Genomic DNA, 23889 nt, shown 5'->3' with positions numbered 1-23889 from the left:
AAGAACTCCAGCGCTTCCTCGGATTCTCCAATTTCTACCGTCGTTTCATCAAAGATTACAGTACCATCGTCAGTCCACTCACCAACCTGCTCCGTCACCAGCCCAAGTCTCTGTCCTGGTCCCCACAAGCCACCAACGCCTTTGAGACCCTCAAGAGAGCCTTCACCACCGCTCCCCTCCTCGTCCACCCTAATCCTGACCTACCTTTTGTCGTGGAAGTGGATGCCTCTACCACCGGAGTGGGAGCAGTCCTCTCACAGCAGCAGGGGAAACCAAGTAGACTCCATCCATGCGCCTTCTTCTCCCGCAAGCTCAACCCGGCGGAGGTCAACTACGACATCGGTGACCGTGAACTCCTGGCCGTCAAGCTTGCCCTAGAGGAGTGGAGGCATTGGTTGGAGGGGGCCAACCATCCGTTCCAAGTTCTCACTGATCATAAGAATCTTGAATATCTAAAGGCTGCCAAAAGACTCAACCCTCGCCAAGCTCGCTGGGCCATGTTCTTCTCGAGATTCAATTTCTCCATAACCTACCGCCCTGGTTCTAAAAACACTAAAGCTGATGCCCTGTCTCGTCTCCATGCCCCAGAAGAAAAGCCGGAAGCTCCAGAAACTATCCTCCCTGAGTCTATCTTCGTAAACCCCATCCAGTGGTCAGAAGAAACCGTACCCTCCTCCAATGCCTCCTCACGCACTCCGCCGGGTTGCCCCCAAGGCTTGCAATACGTCACACGGGCACGTCGCACTCCACTTCTGCACAACGCTCACTCTTCACTTGGCACTGGCCACCCGGGGGTCAATGAGACCCTCTCGTTGCTCAAACAACGCTTCTGGTGGCCCAACATGGCCAACGACGTCAGAAGGTACGTGCAGGGCTGCAGGGAGTGCGCCATCTCCAAGAGCCCACGCCATCTTCCCACCGGCAAGCTCAATCCTCTGCCCGTTCCTGAGAGACCCTGGTCACACCTGGGAGTGGACTTCGTCACGGATCTCCCCGAGTCTGATGGTCACACTTGCATCCTGGTAGTGGTAGACCGCTTCTCAAAGTCCTGCCGTCTGATTCCCCTGGAGGGTCTACCTACCGCCATGACCACTGCAGAACTGATGTTCAACCATATTTTTCGTCATTATGGAATACCCGAAGACATCGTCTCCGACAGAGGACCCCAATTTATCTCCCACGTCTGGAAGGCATTCTTCTCCCTCCTGGGTGTGACCGTCAGCCTGTCATCCGGATACCATCCTCAGTCGAACGGGCAGACGGAACGGAAGATCCAGGAGATAGGCCGCTTCCTGCGTACCTTCTGTCACGGCCACCAGAACTCCTGGAACCAGTACCTGGGTTGGGCCGAGTACGCACAAAACTCCCTCCGTCAAGCCACAACTGGATTAACACCGTTTCAGTGCGTACTCGGCTACCAACCCCCACTGTTCCCCTGGGATGGGGAACCCTCCAACGTTCCGGCAGTCGACTACTGGTTCCAGGAGAGCAAGAGGGTTTGGGACTCGGCTCACCACCAACTGCAGAGAGCCCTGCGCAGACGCAAGATGACAGCCGATCTTCGGCGCTCCGACGCTCCAGTCTACCAACCGGGGCAGAAGGTCTGGCTGTCCACCAGAGACATCAGGATGTGTCTGCCCTGCAAGAAGCTGAGTCCCCGCTTAATTGGCCCGTTCACCATCATCCGACAGATCAACCCCGTCACTTATCGTCTCCAACTTCCTGCACAGTATAGTAGAATTCATCCCACATTCCACGTGTCACTGTTAAAGCCTCACCACCCTTCTGTTCTTCCCTCCACAGAACCTGACGTGGCAGCCGTCGAGCCCCCCTTCCACTCATCCTGGATGATGGCACCGCATACGTGGTTCACGAGATTCTGGATTCCCGGCGCCGTGGTGGTCAACTGGAGTACCTGGTTGACTGGGAAGGCTACGGCCCCGAGGAACGCTCATGGGTCCCCAAGAATGATATCCTTGATCCTAATCTGTTACAGACTTTCCACACCAACCACCCGGACAGACCTGCCCCACGCCCTAGAGGACGACCACCACGACGTCGGGGTCCTCGGTCCTCAGGAGCGGGCCGTGACCTCAAGACCAGCTGGTTAAAACAATTTAAAAAGAAAAAAAAAAAAAAAATGATGTAAAGTACTAATTCTAATGTTTCTGTGAATTATAGATCATCCACAGCAGCCCAGCGTCAGTATTTATGGAGGTGAAAAGATGAGTGAGACCATCACAGTAGCATGTTCGATTTTCCACACATGTCCATACAGCAAACCAAACATCATTCTGAAGGGTATAGAAGGAACTGGCAAAATGGACAATGAGTATATTAAAGATGGCTTGTGGAAAATCACTCTGACACGCACAGGTGTTGTAAAGGCAGAACATTTGACTATTGAGTGTTCTGTAACACATCATGGTGGCAAAACAGTGACAGCTACGAAAAACAAAAGTGCCAAATGTGAGTAAACACAAATATGAACTGCATTGTGTGGTATTAACGATAACATCCCTTTTGATACGATTCACTCACATTGCATCATTTTGCTCACACTTAAGGGAAAAACTCTTTCTTCCACACTTTCAAAAGCCATGTCTCTGAAGCCATAATAATATGACTTGATTTTAAAACTGAAATGGGCATTGCAGATGACATGTCCCAACATGGTGACGGGCGAGATTGCTCCCCTCTTGTTCCAACTAAAAAGTCAACCCATTATCACTCACAAGGGGTCCGAAACTCCCTCATGTCCAGGAGAAATGTTGTCACAATACTGACGGCAAACACATCCAGTGACGTGGACATTCTTAAAGGAACACTCCACTTTTTTTGAAGATAGGCTCATTTTCCAACTCCCCTAGAGTTAAACAGTCTAGTTTTACCATATTCGAATCCATTCAGCCGATCTCCGGGTCTGGCGGTACCACTTTTAGCATAGCTTAGCATAGTTCATTGAATCTGATGAGACCAATAGCATCTCGCTCAAAAATGACCAATGAGTTTAGATATTTTTTCTTTTTAAAACTTGACTCTTCTGTAGTTACATCGTGTACTAAGACCAACGGAAAATTAAAAGTTGCGATTTTCTAGGCCGATATGGCTAGGAACTATACTCACAACTATACTCGCAATGATATTACGTAGCGGCTGTGAACACCTGTTTGCTCAGGGAGCACTTATAGAAAACCATAAAAAGGAAACAGAATTGAAATAGAAGCAATTAAATCAACGAGAGGGCAACAGTATGTACATGCTGTATTAAATCCCATTTAGTCTAAGTGAACTTAAAAAGTTTTTTTTTTTTTTTAAATAAACAAATAGAGAAATAATAGAATTGTCACAGACACGCCAGGCTCCAGCATCCACCAATCACAGTGCACGACTTCCCCTGAGTACTGATCACCTACACCTGCACCTCATCACCACACCAATCAGTACTCTCATAAAAGACACTCACACACACAGTCACATTGTCCAGTCTCGTTCGCATCAAGGAACTTGCCTCTATGCTTAACTCAAGGACTCCCAGTGCTACTTACCTGTCTCATGTGTCTCCGAGCTCCCTTCCAAGTCTGTGTGTGAGTGTCATCCGCCAGCCCAGTCTCCAGTCTCCAGTCTGCTACCGCTATTCTGCGGTCTGCTATACCGCTGTGTTCACCAAGTTGGACCTCCGCAGTGCATACAACCTCATCCGGATATGCGAGGGGGACGTGTGGAAGACCGCCTTCGTCACACCCACCGGCCACTACGAATACCTTGTGATGCCGTACGGCCTGGTCAATGCCCCCTCCGTATTCCTGGACTTCATCCATGAGGTGCTCCGGGAGTTTCTCCACAAGTTCGATGGTCTACATTGATGACATCTTGATCTACTCCCGGAGCATGGCTGACGATCGCCGTCACGTTGCGGAGGTCCTGCATCACCTGAGAGAATTCCAGCTCTTCCTCAAAGCCGAGAAATGCTCATTCCACCAGTCCTCAGTGCAGTTCCTTGGATATAACATCGACCACAGTGGCATCCGGATGGACGAGGGGAAGGTGGAAGCCATTAGGAACTGGCCCACACCTACAACAGTGAAGGAACTCCAACGTTTCCTCAGCTTCGCCAACTTCTACAGACGATTCATTCAGAACTACAGCTCCATCACCAGCCCGCTCACAAGCCTCCTCCGAAACAAACCCAAGTCTCTGTCCTGGACACCAGCCGCCACAGAAGCATTCAACATCCTCAAAAGGGCTTTCACCACTGCTCCTCTCCTGTTCCACCCTGACCCAGACAAACCCTTCATCGTGGAAGTGGACGCCTCCACCACAGGAGTAGGAGCGGTCCTCTCACAGCAGCAGGGGAACCCGAGCCACCTCCATCCATGCGCCTTCTTCTCCCGCAAGTTCAACCCGGCGGAAGTTAACTATGACATCGGCATCTACAACAAGGCAACTACGACATCGGCATCTACAGAACTTCTTGCTGTCAAGTTGACCCTCGAGGAGTGGAGGCATTGGTTGGAGGGAGCTAGACAGTCATTCCTGGTCCTAACCGATCATAAAAATCTGGAGTGCCTCTGAGCTGCAAAAAGGCTCAACCCCAGACAGGCCCGTTGGGCGCTGTTTTTCACACGCTTTAACTTCACCATCTCCTATTGACCTGGATCTGGAATCATCAAGGCAGATGCCTTATCAAGACTCCATGCTCCAGAAGAAAACACAGAAGAACCTGAATCCATTATCCCTGAGCAGATAATAGTCAGCCCCATCACCTGGTCTACCAAGACCCCTCCCTCCTCCAATGCCTCCACCAACACTCCGCCGGGTTGCCCACCGGGCTTGCAGTATATCACCAGGACACGGTGCACTCCACTAATTCACTCTGCCCACTCTTCACTCTGCACTGGCCACCCGGGGGTCAATGAAACCCTCTCGCTGCTGAAGGAGCGCTTCTGGTGGCCCAACATGGGAGCCGATGTCAGAAGGTACGACCACGAGGAGTGGAGGCATTGGTTGGAGGGAGCTAGACAGTCATTCCTGGTCCTAACCGATCATAAAAATCTGGAGTGCCTCTGAGCTGCAAAAAGGCTCAACCCCAGACAGGCCCGTTGGGCGCTGTTTTTCACACGCTTTAACTTCACCATCTCCTATTGACCTGGATCTGGAATCATCAAGGCAGATGCCTTATCAAGACTCCATGCTCCAGAAGAAAACACAGAAGAACCTGAATCCATTATCCCTGAGCAGATAATAGTCAGCCCCATCACCTGGTCTACCAAGACCCCTCCCTCCTCCAATGCCTCCACCAACACTCCGCCGGGTTGCCCACCGGGCTTGCAGTATATCACCAGGACACGGTGCACTCCACTAATTCACTCTGCCCACTCTTCACTCTGCACTGGCCACCCGGGGGTCAATGAAACCCTCTCGCTGCTGAAGGAGCGCTTCTGGTGGCCCAACATGGGAGCCGATGTCAGAAGGTACGACCACTGTTCCCCTGGACCGGGGAACCATCTGACGTACCATCTGTGGATTACTGGTTCCAAGAGAGCGAGAGGGTCTGGGACTCAGCCCATCACCAACTGCAACGTGCTCTCCATAGGCGCAGGATGACAGGAGACCTTAGTCGCTCCGAAGCTCCTGCATACCAACCTGGACAGAAGGTCTGGCTGTCCACCAGGGACAACCGACTGCACCTACCATGCCTCTGCTTGTGTCCAATAAACAACCTGAACCGCTATCTTCTGTCTTCGACTGGTACATATTGTAACAAGAATAGAATAGAATAGAGTGAGATAGTGAGAGTGATTGTGTACCTCTTTGGGATGGCACCACAAGGAGCCGTTCACTTGCAGAACACAAGCTTCTGAAGGGCACTCAAGTCTGAAGTAGTGAGTTTAGGCATAGTGGTGCAGAACCAGCGGTTGTCTTGTAAGCAAACATCAGAGCCTTGAATTTGATGCGAGCGGCTGTTGGCAGCCAGTGCAAACTGATGAAGAGAGGTGTGAAGTGCACTCTCTTCAGCTTGTTAAAGAACGTTATAAAGAAAACGTTTAATGTGGCTTAATGCATTAATACAGGGATATTAAAAGATTCAATATAGACCTACACCTTGTTAAGACATGCAGATGCAGACAAGTTAAGCATTTTCTTTATAACGGATTTCCATGGGAGCAAAAACACTCTACATATTGTCTTTCCATTGATACCCCTGTCTTAGCAGTTCAAAATGTGTGAGAATATTGTTTTTCCCTGGTTGTTGTTTTAGTACATTAAGCCACATAAAGCGTTTTAGAATGTCCCTGTGATGCAGCCGTAAAGCATTGCTTTCAATAAGAATTGAGAAATATTGGATGTCAAACCTCCTCTGAGGGAAAGGGCATGGGAATTTTGTCTTCAAGAAAATTATGTAGTGGGAACAGCTAGCTATGGCTAGCGTATGGCTAGTCTATAAAGCAACTCCTAAACCTAAACAATATAAAACACCTAACAGCCAGACAAAAAAGCCACTGAAATTTAATGTCAGTTTTGTCCTTAATTCATATAAAAAAGAGTGAAAAGCAAAGGGATGGGATTGAGACTGCAAGGGGAAACTTGATAATGTGTTGGAGCACTAAAGAAGAGGCTATGGTTTAGAAATGGTCATGTTTAGGTTTAAATATAAGTGTAAAAAATAATAATAATAATAAATACATAAATAATAAAAAATGAATTAGTATAAAAATTAATCGGTTATCTTTCTTAGGTGTTTTGATGCTAGTCATTTTATTGACACAAGAGGAAAAGGCACTAGAGGTTGCTTTAGCATCTGTGTATTGACACATCTGAACACTATAAATTAAATGTAGCATTTTTACATATTAAAAAAAAAACAAGTTGTATATCATTTATATTATTTTTATTCAAATAATAATGTTGTATAAGAAAAAATAGCTTTTATCTGATAATTTTTTAGTGTTAAAATAAAAAAAGAAACCACATCTTGTATATTTTATTTTTGGTTAAAAAAAAAAAAAGAAAAAGGTTGGACGCAAGAGTATACAGACCGACAACTAAGGACAGGACTAAGTGAGCTCAGGCAAGTCCATATCCCATGTCTCACTCTCGCTGCAGCAAGGGGATTCCCCAGTGCTGTTCGCACTGTAACGTCTAGATTACTATTGTAACCCCTGTTCCCTAAAGGAGGGAACAGAGACGTTACGTCGATTCTGACGTAATGGGGTCTCGCTTGGGAGCCCAATCACCTCCAAAGGATACAAAACAAGCCAATGGGAATTGGCCAGTGATATTTACATGCCGGACCACACCCCCGGCATCCGGGTATAAATAGGGCCAGCATACTCACCTTCATTCATATTTTTGCTGAGGATCGAGATAGGTATCTGGCCTCTCAGCGGTGACTCAGAGCTATGGCAGGGGGACGTAACCTAGACGTTCATACCCCTGCCAATAGTAACCTAGACGTTCCCATTCAGTCAGTCACTAAGACACACGTTCAATGTTACGTCGATACTGACGTAATGGCCTCCAGTGGAAAGCGCCATAGCAACTGAACCACGTTACGAGTGTTAAGGAGGCAGATGCTGGCAAGCCGTAGCGTGCCCAAATGCAAGTGCAGCCCATACTCGTAACCCTCCAGCGCCCAGAGTAAGCCCAGGAATGTCTTCCATACCAGTGGGATGGAGAGGACAGGGCGATACAATGGAGAAGGTCGAAGCTGCTGTTCCTTACCCCCGAGGAAGAGTGCTTCGGGACTCAATTCCCACGTTTTTCAGCCATTTTTTTATTTATTTTTTTAACCAAAAATAAAATATACAAGATGTGGTTTCTTTTTTTATTTTAACACTAAAAAATTATCAGATAAAAGCTATTTTTTCTTATACAAGATTATTATTTGAATAAAAATAATATAAATGATATACAACTTGTTTTTTTTTTTTAATATGTAAAAATGCTACATTTAATTTATAGTGTTCAGATGTGTCAATACACAGATGCTAAAGCAACCTCTAGTGCCTTTTCCTCTTGTGTCAATAAAATGACTAGCATCAAAACACTTAAGACACACGTTCAATGTTACGTCGATACTGACGTAATGGCCTCCAGTGGAAAGCGCCATAGCAACTGAACCACATTACGAGTGTTAAGGAGGCAGATGCTGGCAAGCCGTAGCGTGCCCAAATGCAAGTGCAGCCCATACTCGTAACCCTCCAGCGCCCAGAGTAAGCCCAGGAATGTCTTCCATACCAGTGGGATGGAGAGGACAGGGCGATACAATGGAGAAGGTCGAAGCTGCTGTTCCTTACCCCCGAGGAAGAGTGCTTCGGGACTCAATTCCCACGTTTTTCAGCCATGACCAAATGCCAGGAAAGCGTTCCCCGAGGAGGGGAAAGCTACGGAGACCACACCCTGCCCGAAGGGAGGTAATGTGTGGAAAACACATATGGACTGGCCTGAGGACAGTAACACATATGGAAGATCTCTGATGTAGGTCCTACCTTCCGGGAGGAACACACTAGCAGTCAGAGACAGGGCAGAGCTAAGCCACCCAGGGAAAGACACGTGTTTACCATCAGGGAAACTGTACCGTGGACAAACACATATGGGATTATCCGTGGGGAATCACAGCATATGGGCATCTAGCCCAGTACAAGGGCAGACCAATCAGGCATACACACGAGTACTGGACCTAGCGCTGGACGCCTCCACCGTGTCTGGCTGCCGCAGGATGCAGGAGGAACTCCACAGGGTTCACCGTTACGGGGAACTGAGCTGAGGAGCGGGAAAAGTGCTCGCATTCCCTCTACCGAGGGAAATGGCACAGCAAGCGAACACCCGTGGCTATCTACGAGTAAACAGCACACAGGTGGACACCGGTTTCACTTGGAGATTGTAATATCTCACAAATGTATTTGTTGTCGCCCAGCCTGCAGCTCTGCATATGTCTGCAACAGAGGCGCCGTGCGCCAACGCCCAGGAAGGAGCAACACCCCGAGTGGGGTGAGCTCACAATCCGAGGGGGAACGGCTCGCCTTGCGATTGGTACGTCAAGGCGATGGCATCCACTATCCAGTGGGCCAACCTCTGTTTGGAGACAGCCTTTCCCTTCTGCTGACCTCCAAAATAGACAAAGAGCTGCTCAGAGCTTCTGAAGCTCTGAGTGTGGTCCACGTAAATGCGCAGGGCATGAACGGGACACAACAATGCAAAGGCTGGGTCTGCCTCCTCCGGGGGCAGCGCTTGCAAGTTCACCACCTGGTCCAGGAAGGGAGTGGTGGGAACTTTGGGCACATATCCAGGCCGGGGTCTCAGGATAACGTGAGAGTAGTCCGGCCCGAATTCCAGGCACGAATCGCTGACCGAAAATGCTTGCAGGTCCCCAACCCTCTTGAAGGAGGTGAGCGCGGTCAGGAGCACTGTCTTCAGAGACAGATGTTTCAGCTCAGCTGACTCGAGGGGCTCGAAGGGAGCTCTCCGCAGGCCCGTGAGGGCGACAGAGAGGGCCCAAGAGGGAATGAGGTGAGGCCTAGGGGGATTTAACCTCCTGGCGCCTCTGAGGAACCTGATGATCAGGTCGTGCTTTCCTAGTAAACTTGATGTGCTGCGATGGCATCCACATAGACCTTCAGGGTGGAGGGGGACAGCCTCCGCTCCAAACCCTCTTGAAGGAAGGAAAGCACGGCACTGATCTGGCATTTTCGGGGGTCTTCTTGGTGGGAAGAACACCAGTCAGCGAACAGACTCCACTTCGTGGCATAAGCGCGCCTCGTAGAGGGGGCTCTAGCAGAAGTGATGATGTCAACTACCGCGGACGGTAGGCCACTAAAGTCTGCCGCGTCCCGTCCAGGAACCACACGTGGAGGTTCCACAGGTCGGAACGCGGGTGCTATATGGTGCCTTGCCCCTGAGAAAGGAGGTCCTTCCTCAGGGGGATGTGCCAGAGATTGGCTGTGGCAAGGAGCATGAGTTCTGGGAATCAGGTCCGGTTGGGCCAGTATGGCGCAACTAGCAAGACCTGCTCCTCGTCCTCCCTGAGACCTGCTCCTAGGCCCCGGGACCAGCGTCCTCTCTGACCTTGCACAGTGTCTGTGCGAGAAGGCTCACTGGGGGAAACGCGATTGATCGCCCGGGATAGGAGGCGCGCAGCGACCCGAGTCGGCGCTGACTCCACAGGAGGAGATGGCGGGCGAGTTGCGACATGCGGTGGGAACGTAGACCACCCTGGTGGTTGATGTACGCTACCGTTGATGTGTTGTCCGTCCGGACCAGCACATGCTTGCCCTGCAGCAGCGGTCGAAACCTGCAGATACCATATGCCATATGCCCCAGGAGCCTCTGAAATTGTTTCAGTGAGACTGCTGTTTTCCGTGAGAACTAATTCAGGTAGTTCAGCACCGACTGTGCACGCTCGTTGGTGAGACGTGCTGTCATGTTGACCGAGTCCAGCTCCACACAGAGAAATGAGATGCTCTGCACGGGGCAAAGCTTGCTCTTTTCCCAGTTGACCTGAAGCCCCAACTGGCTGAGGTGACTGAGCACCAGGTCCCTGTGTATGCACAACTGCTCTCGCGAGTGGGCCAGAATGAGCCAGTCGTCGAGGTAGTTGACAATGCGAACGCCCACTTCCCTGAACGGGGCAAGGGCCCCCTCTGTGACTTTGGTAAGGACACGAGGGGACAGGGACAGCCCGAAGGGTAGGACCTTGTACTGATATGCCCGCCCCTCGAACGCAAACCGCAGGAACGGTCTGTGTCGAGGAGGGATCGAGACATGAAAGTACGCGTTCTTCAGGTTGATCACTACAAACCAATCCTGGACACGAACGCACATGAGGATGCGTTTCAGCGTGAGCATCTTGAACGGGAGCTTGTGAAGGGCCGGATTCAAGACACGCAGACCCAAGGTTGACCGTAACCCCCCGCCTTTTTTGGGTACTATGAAGTATGGGCTGTAAAACCCAGACTTCATCTCGGCTGGAGGGACAGGCTCTATTGCGTCCTTCGCCAAAAGAACTGCAATCTCCGGCCTTAGGACAGGGGCGTTGGGACCCGTCACCGAAGTGAACAGAACGCAGCTGAACCTGGGGGGACGCCTGGCGAACTGAGTTGCGTAGCCGAGTCTGACTGTCCAAAGGAGCCAACAGGACGGGTTGGGAAGGCGTAGCCACGCCCCCAAACACCGTACGAGTGGAACCATCTGGACAGCAGAAGTACCCACGGGGGGGGTAGGGTGAAAAATTCGGGACAGTCCCAAAATCTAAACTGTTGTCCCGAATCCCGAATCTGGCCCTAATTGTCCCGAAAATTATACTAAAGCAAAATCTTGAGTAGTAATTGTCTGATAATCATTAAAAACTGTCTGCGGAGGTTGAGTCGTCCTGCAACCAGTCCCCGCTGGCTGCTCATTGGCTGCAGCATCTTTTTTCTAAGCTCTAAAAAAGATACCGTAGGCAGCTAGGCGCGAATTTAGATATGCATTGATAAGCTAATTTTCATATTCTATTCATTTATCTAATTAATCGATATGCACAAAGACAATACAACCTTTTTGTCCCCTTTTTGCTTTGACTCCCTGAGGTCTGAAAACGCGCCGGTGCGTTTTGCAGAATTTTTTTCACATTGCAGCAAAACAGACTTAAAATACTCCGTCATTTCTTGTCATAGAGACATAAGTAATATATCAATTGAAACTATAGAATGTCTTCTTTTATTTGTGTACACTCAGAGTAAAAACACAATGTTGTGCTTTTTGTAAAATAAAGAAAACTAACATGATGCATGATCTCTCGTCTCCCTCTGAACGAAGTCCAATCTGTTAGTTCTCCGAAAATGAACTGTAACTTATGAATACTAATGACAAAAAAAATGACACTTACGTCTATAGAAACGTTGACATGTCAGGTTTTAAATCGTGCAAGTCAAATCGAAAACAAACATTCTGTGTTTATGTAATCTGTATGAAAAAAGAGCCATGTCAGAAGTCTGTGATTCAGCTCATTATCCGCTAATGCGGCCACGCCCACGGAGCCAGCGCTATTCAGACGCAAATTCAGAGGCAATACATGCATTCATCCTCTCAATCGTGTATTTATTGTCTTGAAAAGTGTTTAATGGTTAGCGATCTCTAGAAGACATGCTGTTAGTTCCTAGTTCCTTTTCTTCTTTATATGAATTTGTGGACTAAAGGTGTACAGAGAGCGCCCTCCGGCTGCAAGTATGAATTGAAAACACAGTATCCAGCACTCATAGTGATGACAATAAATATTACTTCTCAGTATAGAAAATTGACATAAATATATAAGAATCCATCAATATTTCTCCAAATGTGCAGGCTTTTAAGCTAAAAGCCTATATGAAATGCCATAGAGCAGGGGTTCTCAACCCTGGTCCTCGAGGGCCACTGTCCTGCAGAGTTTAGCTCCAACCTTGATCAAACTCACCTACCTGTAGCTTTCTAGTTATCCTGAACAGCTTAATTAGCTTGTTCAGGTGTGTTTGATTAGGGTTGGAGCTAAACTCTGCAGGACAGTGGCCCTCGAGGACCAGGGTTGAGAAAGCCTGCCATAGAGGTAACATAATTGTTCAGACACTTTGCATCACAGAAATACATTATATTTTAAAGAATATAATAGAATACCATTATTTTAAATTGTAATAATATTTCACAGTATTGCTGTTTATGATGAGCTGAGACATTATTACAGAGGGTTTTTTTCACAGCCTACCTGACTGAAAGGCCTCATTAATATGCAAGTCATTTCAGGTCATTATTATGTGATTCTTTTGTCTTCTCAGGTGTAAATGGCCCATTATTCATGCAGATTCACGCCTCCACGCATACTGTTCTTGACAAAAAGTGTCTTACAAAAACTAAATCAATATATTGTTTTATATGAAGGAGTAGGCAGCATAATTTTTACATAATTCTGAAGCAAAAACTCTAGTCTACAACCTCCAATACCCAGAAGTATTGTGAACACAGATTTAATATACTTTTTTTGGCCTTATTTCAGTGACTTTGTTTTTTCTTTTTCAATAACCACGCATAAACATTATTCCTTCAAAAATACAAACATGTACATACATGTTCCTCACATATTATTGTAGCCTAGTTTGTGCTGAATACAGTGTAATGACACTTTTGTCATTTATATGTTTATGAACAACTAAAAAAAGCACAAATGTCAGGGCATGTCAAAACTTCTCCAAGCCCCAAATCAGCCTCAGACTCCAGAGGGTTAAGCCTTGATGAAGAGAGCGCAAGTTGCTGCAGCCGCGAGGAGGACAGTGATGCACCTATATGATGCACGCGTAAAGGAGTGATTGATTGTTTGCGGCACTGTGTACAAAAAAATACTTCACTACACAAATATTTCGTTATTTTCGTTAAAGCTTATTAGCGTTAGGCTATACAGAAAGGTCTGATTTACGCACTGTTACTTACAACAGTCATTGTTGTTGTTTTTTTCTTTTCACAACGACATTTGAGTTCATGATTTTAATGTTGTTGTTTTTTTTGTGGCAGACTAAAGACAGAATGTTGATCTTTGAATAAAAATATATTTGGTTCAGGTTCGTCACCCCAGACCGCAGACCCCCCGGAGGGCGAGGTCGGTCGCCGTGCACAGCTCTTGCAAGAGCCCTGACTCAGAATTACCCTCATGCAGCTCTTTCAGAGCTTTTGCCTGATGGACCTGCAAGATGGCCATGGCGTGCAGGGCAGAGGCCACCTGTCCAGCGGCGGAATAAGCCTTGGCAGCCGCTCGGCTGTGGTCTTACCCGCCTTGGACAGGAGACATGGACGGTTCTGCCAGGTGGCCGCGGACTGTGGGCACAAGTGCACCACAATCGCATGTTCCACCTGCGGAATATCCACGTACCCCTTGGCGGCCCCGCCATCGAGGGTAGTTAGAGTGGAGGAGGCAGAAGAATGATTTCTGGCGGTGTGAGGTGCCATCCACGTCTTCTGGAGCTCCTCATGCACCTCCGGGAAGAATGGCACTGGGGCCCAGAATGGAATGGAACACAGAAACCAATCATCCAACCGCGAGCGCTCGGGACACGGTGGAGGGTTCCACATGAGATCGATGCCCGCGGAGGCCCGGGCAAGCATGGCCGTTAACTCAGAGTCCGCCTCCGACTTAGCAACCGTTCCTGAGGGCGGAAGCTCGGAGTCGTCGTCGCTCTCTGAGTTGTTGAGTCCACTCCCCGATGCAGCAATCGACATCTGGTCCTCCTCCGGAGCGCCGAAAGTGACGCGGGGAAGCCCCCCGCAGCAGCCGGCAATTCGACGGCACATGGTGTTGCGGAGGAGTGGGAGGTTCGCGGAACCGATGAAGTTGCTCCCACTGTGATCCTCAGATCTCCCAGAGTACTAACCGAACCAGTGGCCACTGGTGCTGGGGTAGTAACAGAGAGACTCTAGTCTCCGTGTTAAAGAAGTAGAGTCCAATCTCAACGCCAACATGGACATGCCCTCGCAGTGAGGGCATGTACCATCCACGTGCGCTGACTCAGCGTGCTGTTTACCTAGACAGGTGAGACGAGTGATCGTGGCCGTCAGAGAAGGTCAGGAAACGACCGCATCCAGAAACACACGGACGAAAAGACATCTTGAAAAAGACGCTGTTCGCCCGTGCTTGCTCTTTTAGTATACCTCACCAGCTGAAATACACAGGGATGAGTGCAGCACCGTCCTGTGGGCAGCGCGCCGTCACACCCACCGCTGAGCGTGCCTTTCCACCAGCTGGAGAGACTTGAGCAGCCACTGGAACAAAACAGACGATATTAATTAAAATTGCTGTTTTAAGGAGCTCATCCTATAGCAATTAAAACTGCTGTTTTGCTCTCTTTAGAAATAGAAATTCACACTCTTTGGAGAGATGAAAGGAAGATCCGATCTGATCAGCTCCGAAGCAAAAGTATGAATGAAGGTGAGTATGCCTGCCCTATTTATACCCGGATGCTGGGGGTGTGGTCCGGCATGTAAATCTCACTGGCCAATTCCCATTGGCTTGTTTTGTATCCTTTGGAGGTGATTGCGCTCCCAAGGGAGACCCCATTACGTCAGTATCGACGTAACATCGATACTCACGCACCGCTCACGCTTGCAGTGTGAAACAAGAGCGAGAACAGCGCTAACAGCTCGGCAGCTGAGAATGTCGCTTCTCCCCCTGTGAGGAGTGTGAGCATATTTCTCTCTTTTCATATCAGGTGAGAGCATATTTCACTGTACAAAAGCATTATTTCATCTACGTTTGTTTTAAAACGGCTCTGAGCTTTTCACTTGCTGCGGCCAAGTCCAGAAGTGTCGAGCCGAATTTTGGGGATAACAGAACGATGCTACTCGCTCCAGTTTGCTTGCAGTATGGCAGCCTCATTCAAGGCAGGTTCTCTTCTCCCCCTCAAGAGGTTTCCGAAGCTGTTGGGCCTCATGGCAGCAGTCATTCCACATGCGACCACTCCAACTATGGTTGAAATTCTGTGTCCCACCTAATGCATGGCGCATGGGCTGACTCAAGGTGACCCACAGGCCTTGGTCCCTTGGAAATCACCCCACTTTTATCAGAACAGGATAACGCTGGGCTCGGGTTCCAGGAGGAAAGTGGTCAATGCCTCCAAGACGGGTTGGGATGGCAGAATAGCCTTCACTCATGGGCAACCCCCGTGTTAGAATGGAACATCAACCATCTAGAAATGATGGTGGTGATTCTGGATTTCAAGGAGTACCAGCAGGAAATCAGGGGTTATCATTTCCTGGTCCTCTTGGACAACAGAACGGTGGTTGACTTTATAAGCCGCCAAGGAGGTCTCAGGTCTGGCCCTCTGCACAGACTGGAGAACCATCTTCACCTATGGGTGCAGAAGAACCTCTGCTCAGTGAGAGCGGTTTACGTGCTGGAACGATCTCTGATGCAAGAGCCCCTTCCACATGGTGCCTTAATGCCCAAAAATGGTCTATTTTCTCAAACTTTTGCTTAGCTCACAAATTAGACCCTACTAAATGAGAGATTTGATCAGTTCTCAAGTTTCTGCAGGATATGCTGGATGGTGGACATGCCCCCTCTACGCTCAAGTTGAATGTGGCAACCATCGCAGCAAATATTGCCCTGATGGCTGGCCAATCATTTGAAAAACACGACCCGGGGTGCGTTTCCTGATCAATGATGTAACTCGCTGCTGAACTACCATAGTACGATGCATCGTTGAACAAATCAACTAGATAGTCACGACTGTTTCCCATAACCGTATTGTTGCAAACTTGTCACACAGGTGGTGGAGTAATAACTTCTTTAAATGAATCCGTTTGAGATCGAATTAATGCTAGAATTTCTGCTGTAAATTACGGACATGGCATTAGAGGACTAATTTTCATTTTCCTCAGTTATTTTGCTTTATTTCCAGATTAAATCAAATGCTTGTTCTGATGTACTAGAGCGTACACACATGCACACTCTTCAAAAATGGTGCTTTAAATCTCTTGACAAACTAAAATATATAAATGAAATTTGTATATATTTGAAATAAAACAAAAACATATATATATATATATATATATATATATATATATATATATATTGTACTTATTGTCAGCTTGCTTGTTTCGCTCAAGATAAGAATTATTAAGTCCACATGTCATAAAAACAGGAAACTATGCTTCTAACCACAGTTCAAGAGCTGTTGTTCCAACCATACAAGTTTGCGATGCAGTTTGTGAATGTTCGTTTGAACAATGGTTTCGGGAAACGTCAAATCGTTGAACTATGTAAGTAACGACTGAACTATACAGATGGATCCTTCCCGCCCTTGTTCAGTCCCATCATGGGACCTCTCCACAGTTCTTAGGGCACTTTGGCGGCCCTCACTTTGAGCAGCTCAATACAACCAACCTTTGGTCCCCCTAATTAAGGCTTTCCTCTTGTTGGTCTTTAGCGTCCGAGTTGGTGATCTAGAGGCTCTGTCTGTGGAACCATCCTGAGTGCCCCCAAGCTGTTTGCTCACAGAGCAGCTTTGAATTCAGTTCCCCATAAGTGTCAGTGAACTTATGCAGGGCGAGTGAACCGTATCAAAAGGGAACATTTAAGGGTTACTCACATAACCCTGGTTCCCTGAGATAATGGGAATGAGAATTGCATAGCTTGCCGTGCTACTATGCTGCACAGCGAGTCATGCTAGTCCCCCGGTCTTTCTGCCAGGCCATTTGTCTGTGCAGGTGCAGAGACATAAATCCAATCAGGCTTCAGGATTCTGAAGCCAAACTGAGTTTTCCCCATAAGCTTCAGCGAGCTGACACAATGCTCATTCCCATTATCTCTAGGAACCAGAGTTACGTGAGTAACCTTAAACTTTCACTTTAAATGTCATTTGGACCTATTTCAAGATTTCACTTAAATTTCAGGTGTTCATCATAAAATAACTATTGAGCCTGAACTGGCAGATGTCACTGAGGGCGTCGCAAAGATCTTCAGTTGTTCTGTTTATCACTCCTGCCAGAAAGAGACTCCAACCATCACATGGAACTATAAGAACATGCAGGTCTCAACGGGGAGAAAAACACTTTCTGGTTTAGATCAGATCACCTATTCCAGACATAACCTTTCTTGGTTCAAAACAAGACCATGGGAAGAAACTGACTTGCACTGCAATATTTTCTGGAGGAAACACTGAAACCTCTGTTGTTTTACGTGTACAACGTGAGTAATTTATTAGCATCATGTATGATGTATGTGATCTCTCTATGTCTTTTTATTATCGTGGTATCTTATCTTTTGTTTTATTTTCATAAACTTGAAACTAAAGACATTTGAAAACCTCTTATTGAATTGCTTTGTAATATTGTCCATTCAAATTCTGCTTTGTCATGTTTGCATATATAGTGCTTGATCTGAGTTGAATTGGTTCATGGAATTATATGAATACGGCAATGTGAATATATTTTTTCAAATCATAATAAACAACATTTATGAGATAGTTCATGTCAGATTTTATTGCAGTCTTGAAATATGTTATTTTGTCAGGAATAACAAATGTAACAAACTAACAAATGTTAGTGTGTCAGGAAATTTTGTAGATTTCTGTATTTCCTCATTTAAATAAATAGGAGTTGGTTGTACACTGCTAATCACAAAGTATACTTCAGTTTTTACAAGTGATGTTAGTGCTCCCAAGGCAAATAAGCAACCACAGCTTCACAAACGAGATCAAAATAAGCCAAATATTATTATATGATTTATTATCATCAATGTTATTTATTATCAATTATTTATTATCAATATGAGGCTGCAACTATGTTTTATTGTGTTCAGTACTTGCTCTGCAGTAATAAGATGAGCAAAAGTTTTGCTGATGATACATCCTATTCTTTTGTTTTCTGCCTGCAGTAACTATGAGTGAAACATCACTTAATTAATTTGTATCAGACATTGTGAACCTTGTGGGTTAAAGGTGAACTGCACTTATTCAGTTATCAAAGATTCAATTATTGTTGTGCAGAACAAAATACACTGTTACAAACCTTGGGTCATTAGCAACCTATACTACAAAAAATGAATGAGAAAACATGCATTCTTTTAAAATTATATATATATATATATATATTATATTATATATTATTATTATATATATTTTGTATATATTTTTATAATGAATTGATTGAGGAATTCTTAGAAGGTTGATGTCTAACTTCAAAAAAAAAAAAAATGGATGAGGAGGCGGGTAGTGATGTCCCGGGTCACTAAAGACCCGAGGTATGTGTTTCAGAGTTAAGGGTATAGGGGGCGATTTCGGACACAGCCAAGGTTTAATAGCACAGCCATTTGAAGGAAACTATCGCCCCCTTGAGTATTGAGACAATTTACTGCATTCAGTGCTTGTGTTTTTCTAGTTTAAGGCTCAAATGTGACACTTCACTTACATCAAAACCAACCATAAATAAAGCAGCCTCAAAAATGGTTACTTGTTTTCTGCTTATTCTCTTACAGAGAACCAGAAACCAGTCCAGATCCTGAATGAAAGTAAGTGGATTTTTTTCCCCTTAGGCCACGTGTCCACCAAAGCATTTTAGCCAAAATGCCAAGCGGTTTAGAGCGCTTCTTTTTGTTTGTTTGTTTGTTAGTTTTTGTTTTTTTTCAGTTACGACACTTTGATGCTATGATCTGGAATAGTGTTACTAGTATCTGTTTTTTGCAAATAGTTTTTTTTCTGAAAATGTAAATATGAAATATTTGCTCTGGCTCTTAATTGATTTGTTCCATTGTTGTGCTTGTTGTTGTCCTCTGTTTTCATTGTTTAAGCAGGATGTGATGTCTTGTTTCTTCTTCATTGTGACTGGATGGGGTTTTAACCAAAGTTGAACATTTTTCAACTCTGGTCTGGTTCATCTATGGACTTTTAAGGTAATCAGCCAGTCATTTTTATTGTTGCCGTTTTATTTGATTCAAATATCTAAATGTTAATGAGAAGAACAAAGTTTTTTAGATATCAATATGCATTATGATCATCTTTGCTCGCTCCTTTGAAGGTATCTTTCTTGAGTAAATACGGCTTTATATTTAACAAAGCAAAAAAAACTGAACCTGAAGTGGTGCAACCTGTTTTACTGAATGCAGAAGTTTGTTGCGCATAAACCATTTCACGCTGAACACTTGCCGTTTTTTCCAGCATTGTGCCGAATTATGTGACCCACTGAATTATGAATTAAAAACGGCAAGCGTTCAGATGCTCATGATGCATATTGATATCTTAAAAACTTTGTTCTTCTCATTAACATTTAGATATTTAATTAAAATAAAACAGCAACAATAAAAATAACTAGCTGATTACCTTAAAAGTCCATAGATAACGCCTTAAAGTTAGTACTGCTGTTAACACTTTCTCCAGTAAGCAGATGCTATGAGACCAGTTTTCCTGTTTGTTCATGTGACATTCGGCATAAAGCCTATAGAGACTCAGCGCCTTGTCACGCTGCTGTCTAAAATATCTGTGGTGCTCCCATTGACAACAATTTTTAAAATATAATCTCCCCAATATTCTGGTTTTAGGGGAAAAAAAAAAATAATTGTTGGACTCATGGCCTTACACTACTCTTATATTTATACTATTGTTCTGCACTCATAGCCCTTTGGATATTAAGCAATAATACTTTCAATTCTGTAATAATGTTTATTAATCCATTATATAATTATACAATTATATAATTTAGCTAATTTCCAATATGAGGCGGACGTAATGCCCATGATCACAGCGTTGACCCGTTCCTGTGTGGTAATACCGTGCAGTTTCAAGATGGAAGAGGAATATGTCACCCGCCTCCAGATTATTTGGATCTCCAAAACAGATGGCTACATGTTCCACACTAAAACGGACAACATATTTGGCAAATTCAAAGGCCGCACAAGGCTTCTGGGAAACCCTGATGAGCAGAACTGTACTGTGGAGATGGATGATGTGCAAACTCATGACAACGGGCCATTCTGCTTCAGAGCAGAAAAGGAAAACAAGAAATACAGCTTCAACAACAACTGTGTGTTCATTATAATGCAGGGTGAGGAGATATATCAACTATACTATACTATACACTTTTGAAAAATTGCATTTACAGTTTTTTAGTTTAATTCATTCATCACCTCCCAGAACTAATATAACGTTTTTGTGTTTCTTGGTAAAAAGCATCTCCTAACAAACCTGTGATGTCGTCCCTCCCTGAAGACATTGAGCCTGGGGCACACCTCACCGTCAAATGTTCAGTCAACCACACATGTTCCTCTCACCCTCCCAATATCACCTGGAGCATCCCAACAGCCCAAGAAACTATCAGTCACAATCACATGGGTGGAGGCGTCTGGGAAACAGTGTCCACTGTGACCTTCATTCCAAATGGATATGAAGAGAAAGATGAAATTGTTTGCACTGCCAACTTTTGGGGTGGTAAAACTCAGAACAATACTGCCTTCCTGAGTGTTAAGAGTGAGTATAGACTGATACAGTTACATCTAAGAATCTTTTCTTGAATTTCTGTTAATGAGATTTGCTTTTTGCATTGGTATTATTATGACTGGTCAAAAAGAACCTGAAGTTCATGATGTTCGAAAGTTGTGACTATTAATCCTTTTAACATTAATATTATCATAGGAGATCAAGGTGTTGGATTCGAGCTTTATGTCACTGCTTCTTCACTTGTGTTCATCCTCATTTGCATACTTGGAGTCTTCATGTATAAAAGGCGTCACAGGTTTGTATGTTTTTTTGTTTGTTGTCATCCTTCAGAATATCTGTTTTTATATTTGAGTTCTCTATTTCAAACTGACTAGTGCCACCAAGAGGCCAAAATTGCAAAATTTCTGCTTGTGATGTGAATTTTTTAACTCTTTTCAACTCATCCTGGAGAGTTTATCAGATCATCCCCATATTTGGGTTAGATAATCCTGAGATAGTGCAGGTGAAAAATGAATTCAATATTTTAGACCGTAACAGAGAAGATGGCAAACAGAAAGTGAAGCATAACATTTACAGTGCATTGTTCTTATTGACTGTAGACATCCTCGTCATGATATGCATGTGTCAGAAAGACAGTCTGAACAAAGGTATGTATAATCAATAATAAAACCCTTTGAATTTATATTACACTAACAATTATAATCCCATTCTCTGATGTAGGAAATCAGTTTGGAACAGAGTTTTCTTAACTGAACTTATCTTTGTATTTAGACTTGAGACTAATTTAGAATTTCTCTCCCAACCATTTTAATATGAAGAGAAGCGGCTTGGACTAACATGGGAAAGAGTGTTGACACCTTTGACAAATGTTTTACAGTTGTATATGCACACTGAACAGTGTATTTTACATAAAACATATCTTCATAAAATTCACAGCCTCACACATTCTTGCTTTGTACACACCACTCACTGATGAACTTTCTCTCTTCACAGGCCAAACACATCTACAGTGTCACAAAACAAGCCTTTCTCCAAGCCTCGTATTCCATCACCAAAGAGGTATAGAGCATTTTTGTCTTTCAAGGTCTAATCCCATTACACAGCATGTTACACAGCAAAATACTGTTTAGTCTATAACCAGAGTACCATAATAAAAGTTCCTGTGCCACTTTAAGATTCTTTTAACAGTTGACATGATGAAAGCAGATAAAAATGTTTTTTTGTTTGTTTGTTTGTTTGTTTGTTTTTCCCATTCCTTTCACCTCAGTGAGCCAAAATCCTACTCAGTGAGTATATTTATTTCTACCATTATAACTGTGGAAAACATGTTCAAATTCTATTATTTCAAATGCTCCCCTAAAATAATTTATTGACTGAACCCTGTTTCTTTTCTTTTCCCCCCTTAAAATATGACATTAAGGGTTATGATTATGAGGGCAACTTGCTAACAGACACCCCCCTTAAAATATGACATTAAGGGTTATGATTATGAGGGCAACTATGCTAACATGAGATGGGAAAATGGAAGAACTCAAGTGGTTATATAGAGAAACGTGTATTTGTCCTTCTGAAGAAATATATGATGATTATAACAGGACACCTAGTTGTGCCTGTGTGCAAAATGCTGGTTGCAAGGTTCTTTGATAGTGAGAGTGAGTTTATGGGTAACACAATGAATAAGTGTTTTTTCCAGACACTCAGTTTGTTTTTGGAGTATATTATTATTTTATATTCTTTTTTCTTTTTTGAAAAGGGGGGTCCGGGGGCATGCGGAAGAAAATTTTGTCATTTTAAAGATAAAATAAGTAGAGCAGATTGTATACTTAATCACTGTCTGTTTTTGAGTCTGAACCTGTTACATGTATGTAGCTTTGACTGAAGCATTGATTATTGACTTAATTGATTTTGTTAATGCTTTTCCACTCTGTCATTTATCAATGCTTTCCAGCATGTTTGAACATAACCATAAATAAATATAAAATGGATCAGAAAGTGTCATACAGTCTTGTTAGTACCTAGGATGATATATGAAAAAGGATAACCAAAGCGTGTCTGTGAGCATTTAGAACAGAGCAGGATGCCGTAGATCATAGACATAGAAATTATGCAAAACCATAATAATATGAATGGTTTATCCCATCATTATAAATGTTTAGCAGAAAAAAATGTTCTTCCTTAATATGTTATAATCGGAAAAGACTGTCTTTATCATTTGAACAGAGAATATTGCTGCGGAGGGAAGAAGAGTTTTGTAATTGTGCAATTTTTGTCCCTTGCTATGAATCAGATGACTTTGTTTGCACGAAAACTTAATTTGTCTATTTCTTTAGCTCATTTATTGCCACTCCCATGTATAAAATACCTGCCATTAGAACCTTATGGTATTTTAGAGTTGCACAACGTTCTTGGACGCGAACGCGCGCATGGAGGCTCTCTGTGTTTGTACGGCGTTGTTATTATTATTTGAAAGTGGGGGGGACACAAATATAGTATGTCCCCCCTTCCCCATTTTATATATACGCCCTTGCTGTAATTAACTTGTTGCAGTTATATACATTTGTATATTTATTAATTTTTTCTTTCTTTCTTTAATTTCACATTTAGTTTTTTGTTGTTGTTTAGGTGGAGGATTTAAATAAGCCCTTTGGGTTTTCTGCCTCTCCTTGCACAGTATATGGATTGTACTTTTGTTTTTTATTGTATATATTTTATATTTGTGCAAAAGCAAAAAAAAAAAAAAAAAAAAAACTAAACCAAACCAAACCAAGACTGAAGGGAGAGGAATCAGTTAATGCTTTCGTGTACAAGAGGCCATTCAGAGGTCAAAGGTCAACTACAGTATTTCATTCAAACTGTAAAAATATTTTATTACGAAACCAGTAAGCCTGTGGAATTTGCAGTATTGTAGCAAACAGTAAATTGTGTTGCTCTACATTACTGAAAATTTGTTTTACAGTACTTG

General features: G+C 44.4%; 1 protein-coding gene across 1 annotated transcript; it reads left to right on the top strand.

The window, feature by feature from the left end:
• The first annotated feature begins 2119 nt into the window (after positions 1 to 2119).
• LOC125261913 (sialic acid-binding Ig-like lectin 13) lies at positions 2120 to 22398 on the top strand. Its single transcript, XM_048180503.1, has 10 exons — positions 2120 to 2469; positions 17392 to 17686; positions 18974 to 19006; positions 20194 to 20535; positions 20661 to 20957; positions 21123 to 21222; positions 21527 to 21574; positions 21921 to 21986; positions 22195 to 22213; positions 22348 to 22398. The coding sequence occupies exons 4-10, from the start codon at positions 20220 to 20222 to the stop codon at positions 22396 to 22398; spliced, it is 897 nt and encodes a 298-aa protein (XP_048036460.1). The 5' UTR covers positions 2120 to 2469; positions 17392 to 17686; positions 18974 to 19006; positions 20194 to 20219.
• Positions 22399 to 23889: the final 1491 nt, after the last annotated feature.

The sequence above is a fragment of the Megalobrama amblycephala genome, unplaced genomic scaffold, assembly GCF_018812025.1.
Source record: "Megalobrama amblycephala isolate DHTTF-2021 unplaced genomic scaffold, ASM1881202v1 scaffold525, whole genome shotgun sequence".
NCBI classification, from domain to species: Eukaryota; Metazoa; Chordata; class Actinopteri; order Cypriniformes; family Xenocyprididae; genus Megalobrama; species Megalobrama amblycephala.
The sequence above is the reverse complement of the archived record's forward strand: the minus strand, read 5'-3'. Positions and strand labels throughout refer to the sequence as shown.

Bases quoted from the DNA above. Each gene is read 5' to 3' on its own strand.
- LOC125261913 (XM_048180503.1), top strand. From the start codon at position 20,220: ATGCCCATGATCACAGCGTTGACCCGTTCCTGTGTGGTAATACCGTGC. The intron at 21,223-21,526 runs GTTTGTATGTTT...TATTGACTGTAG, and splicing joins ATGTATAAAAGGCGTCACAG to ACATCCTCGTCATGATATGC. The intron at 21,575-21,920 runs GTATGTATAATC...CTCTCTTCACAG, and splicing joins GAAAGACAGTCTGAACAAAG to GCCAAACACATCTACAGTGT.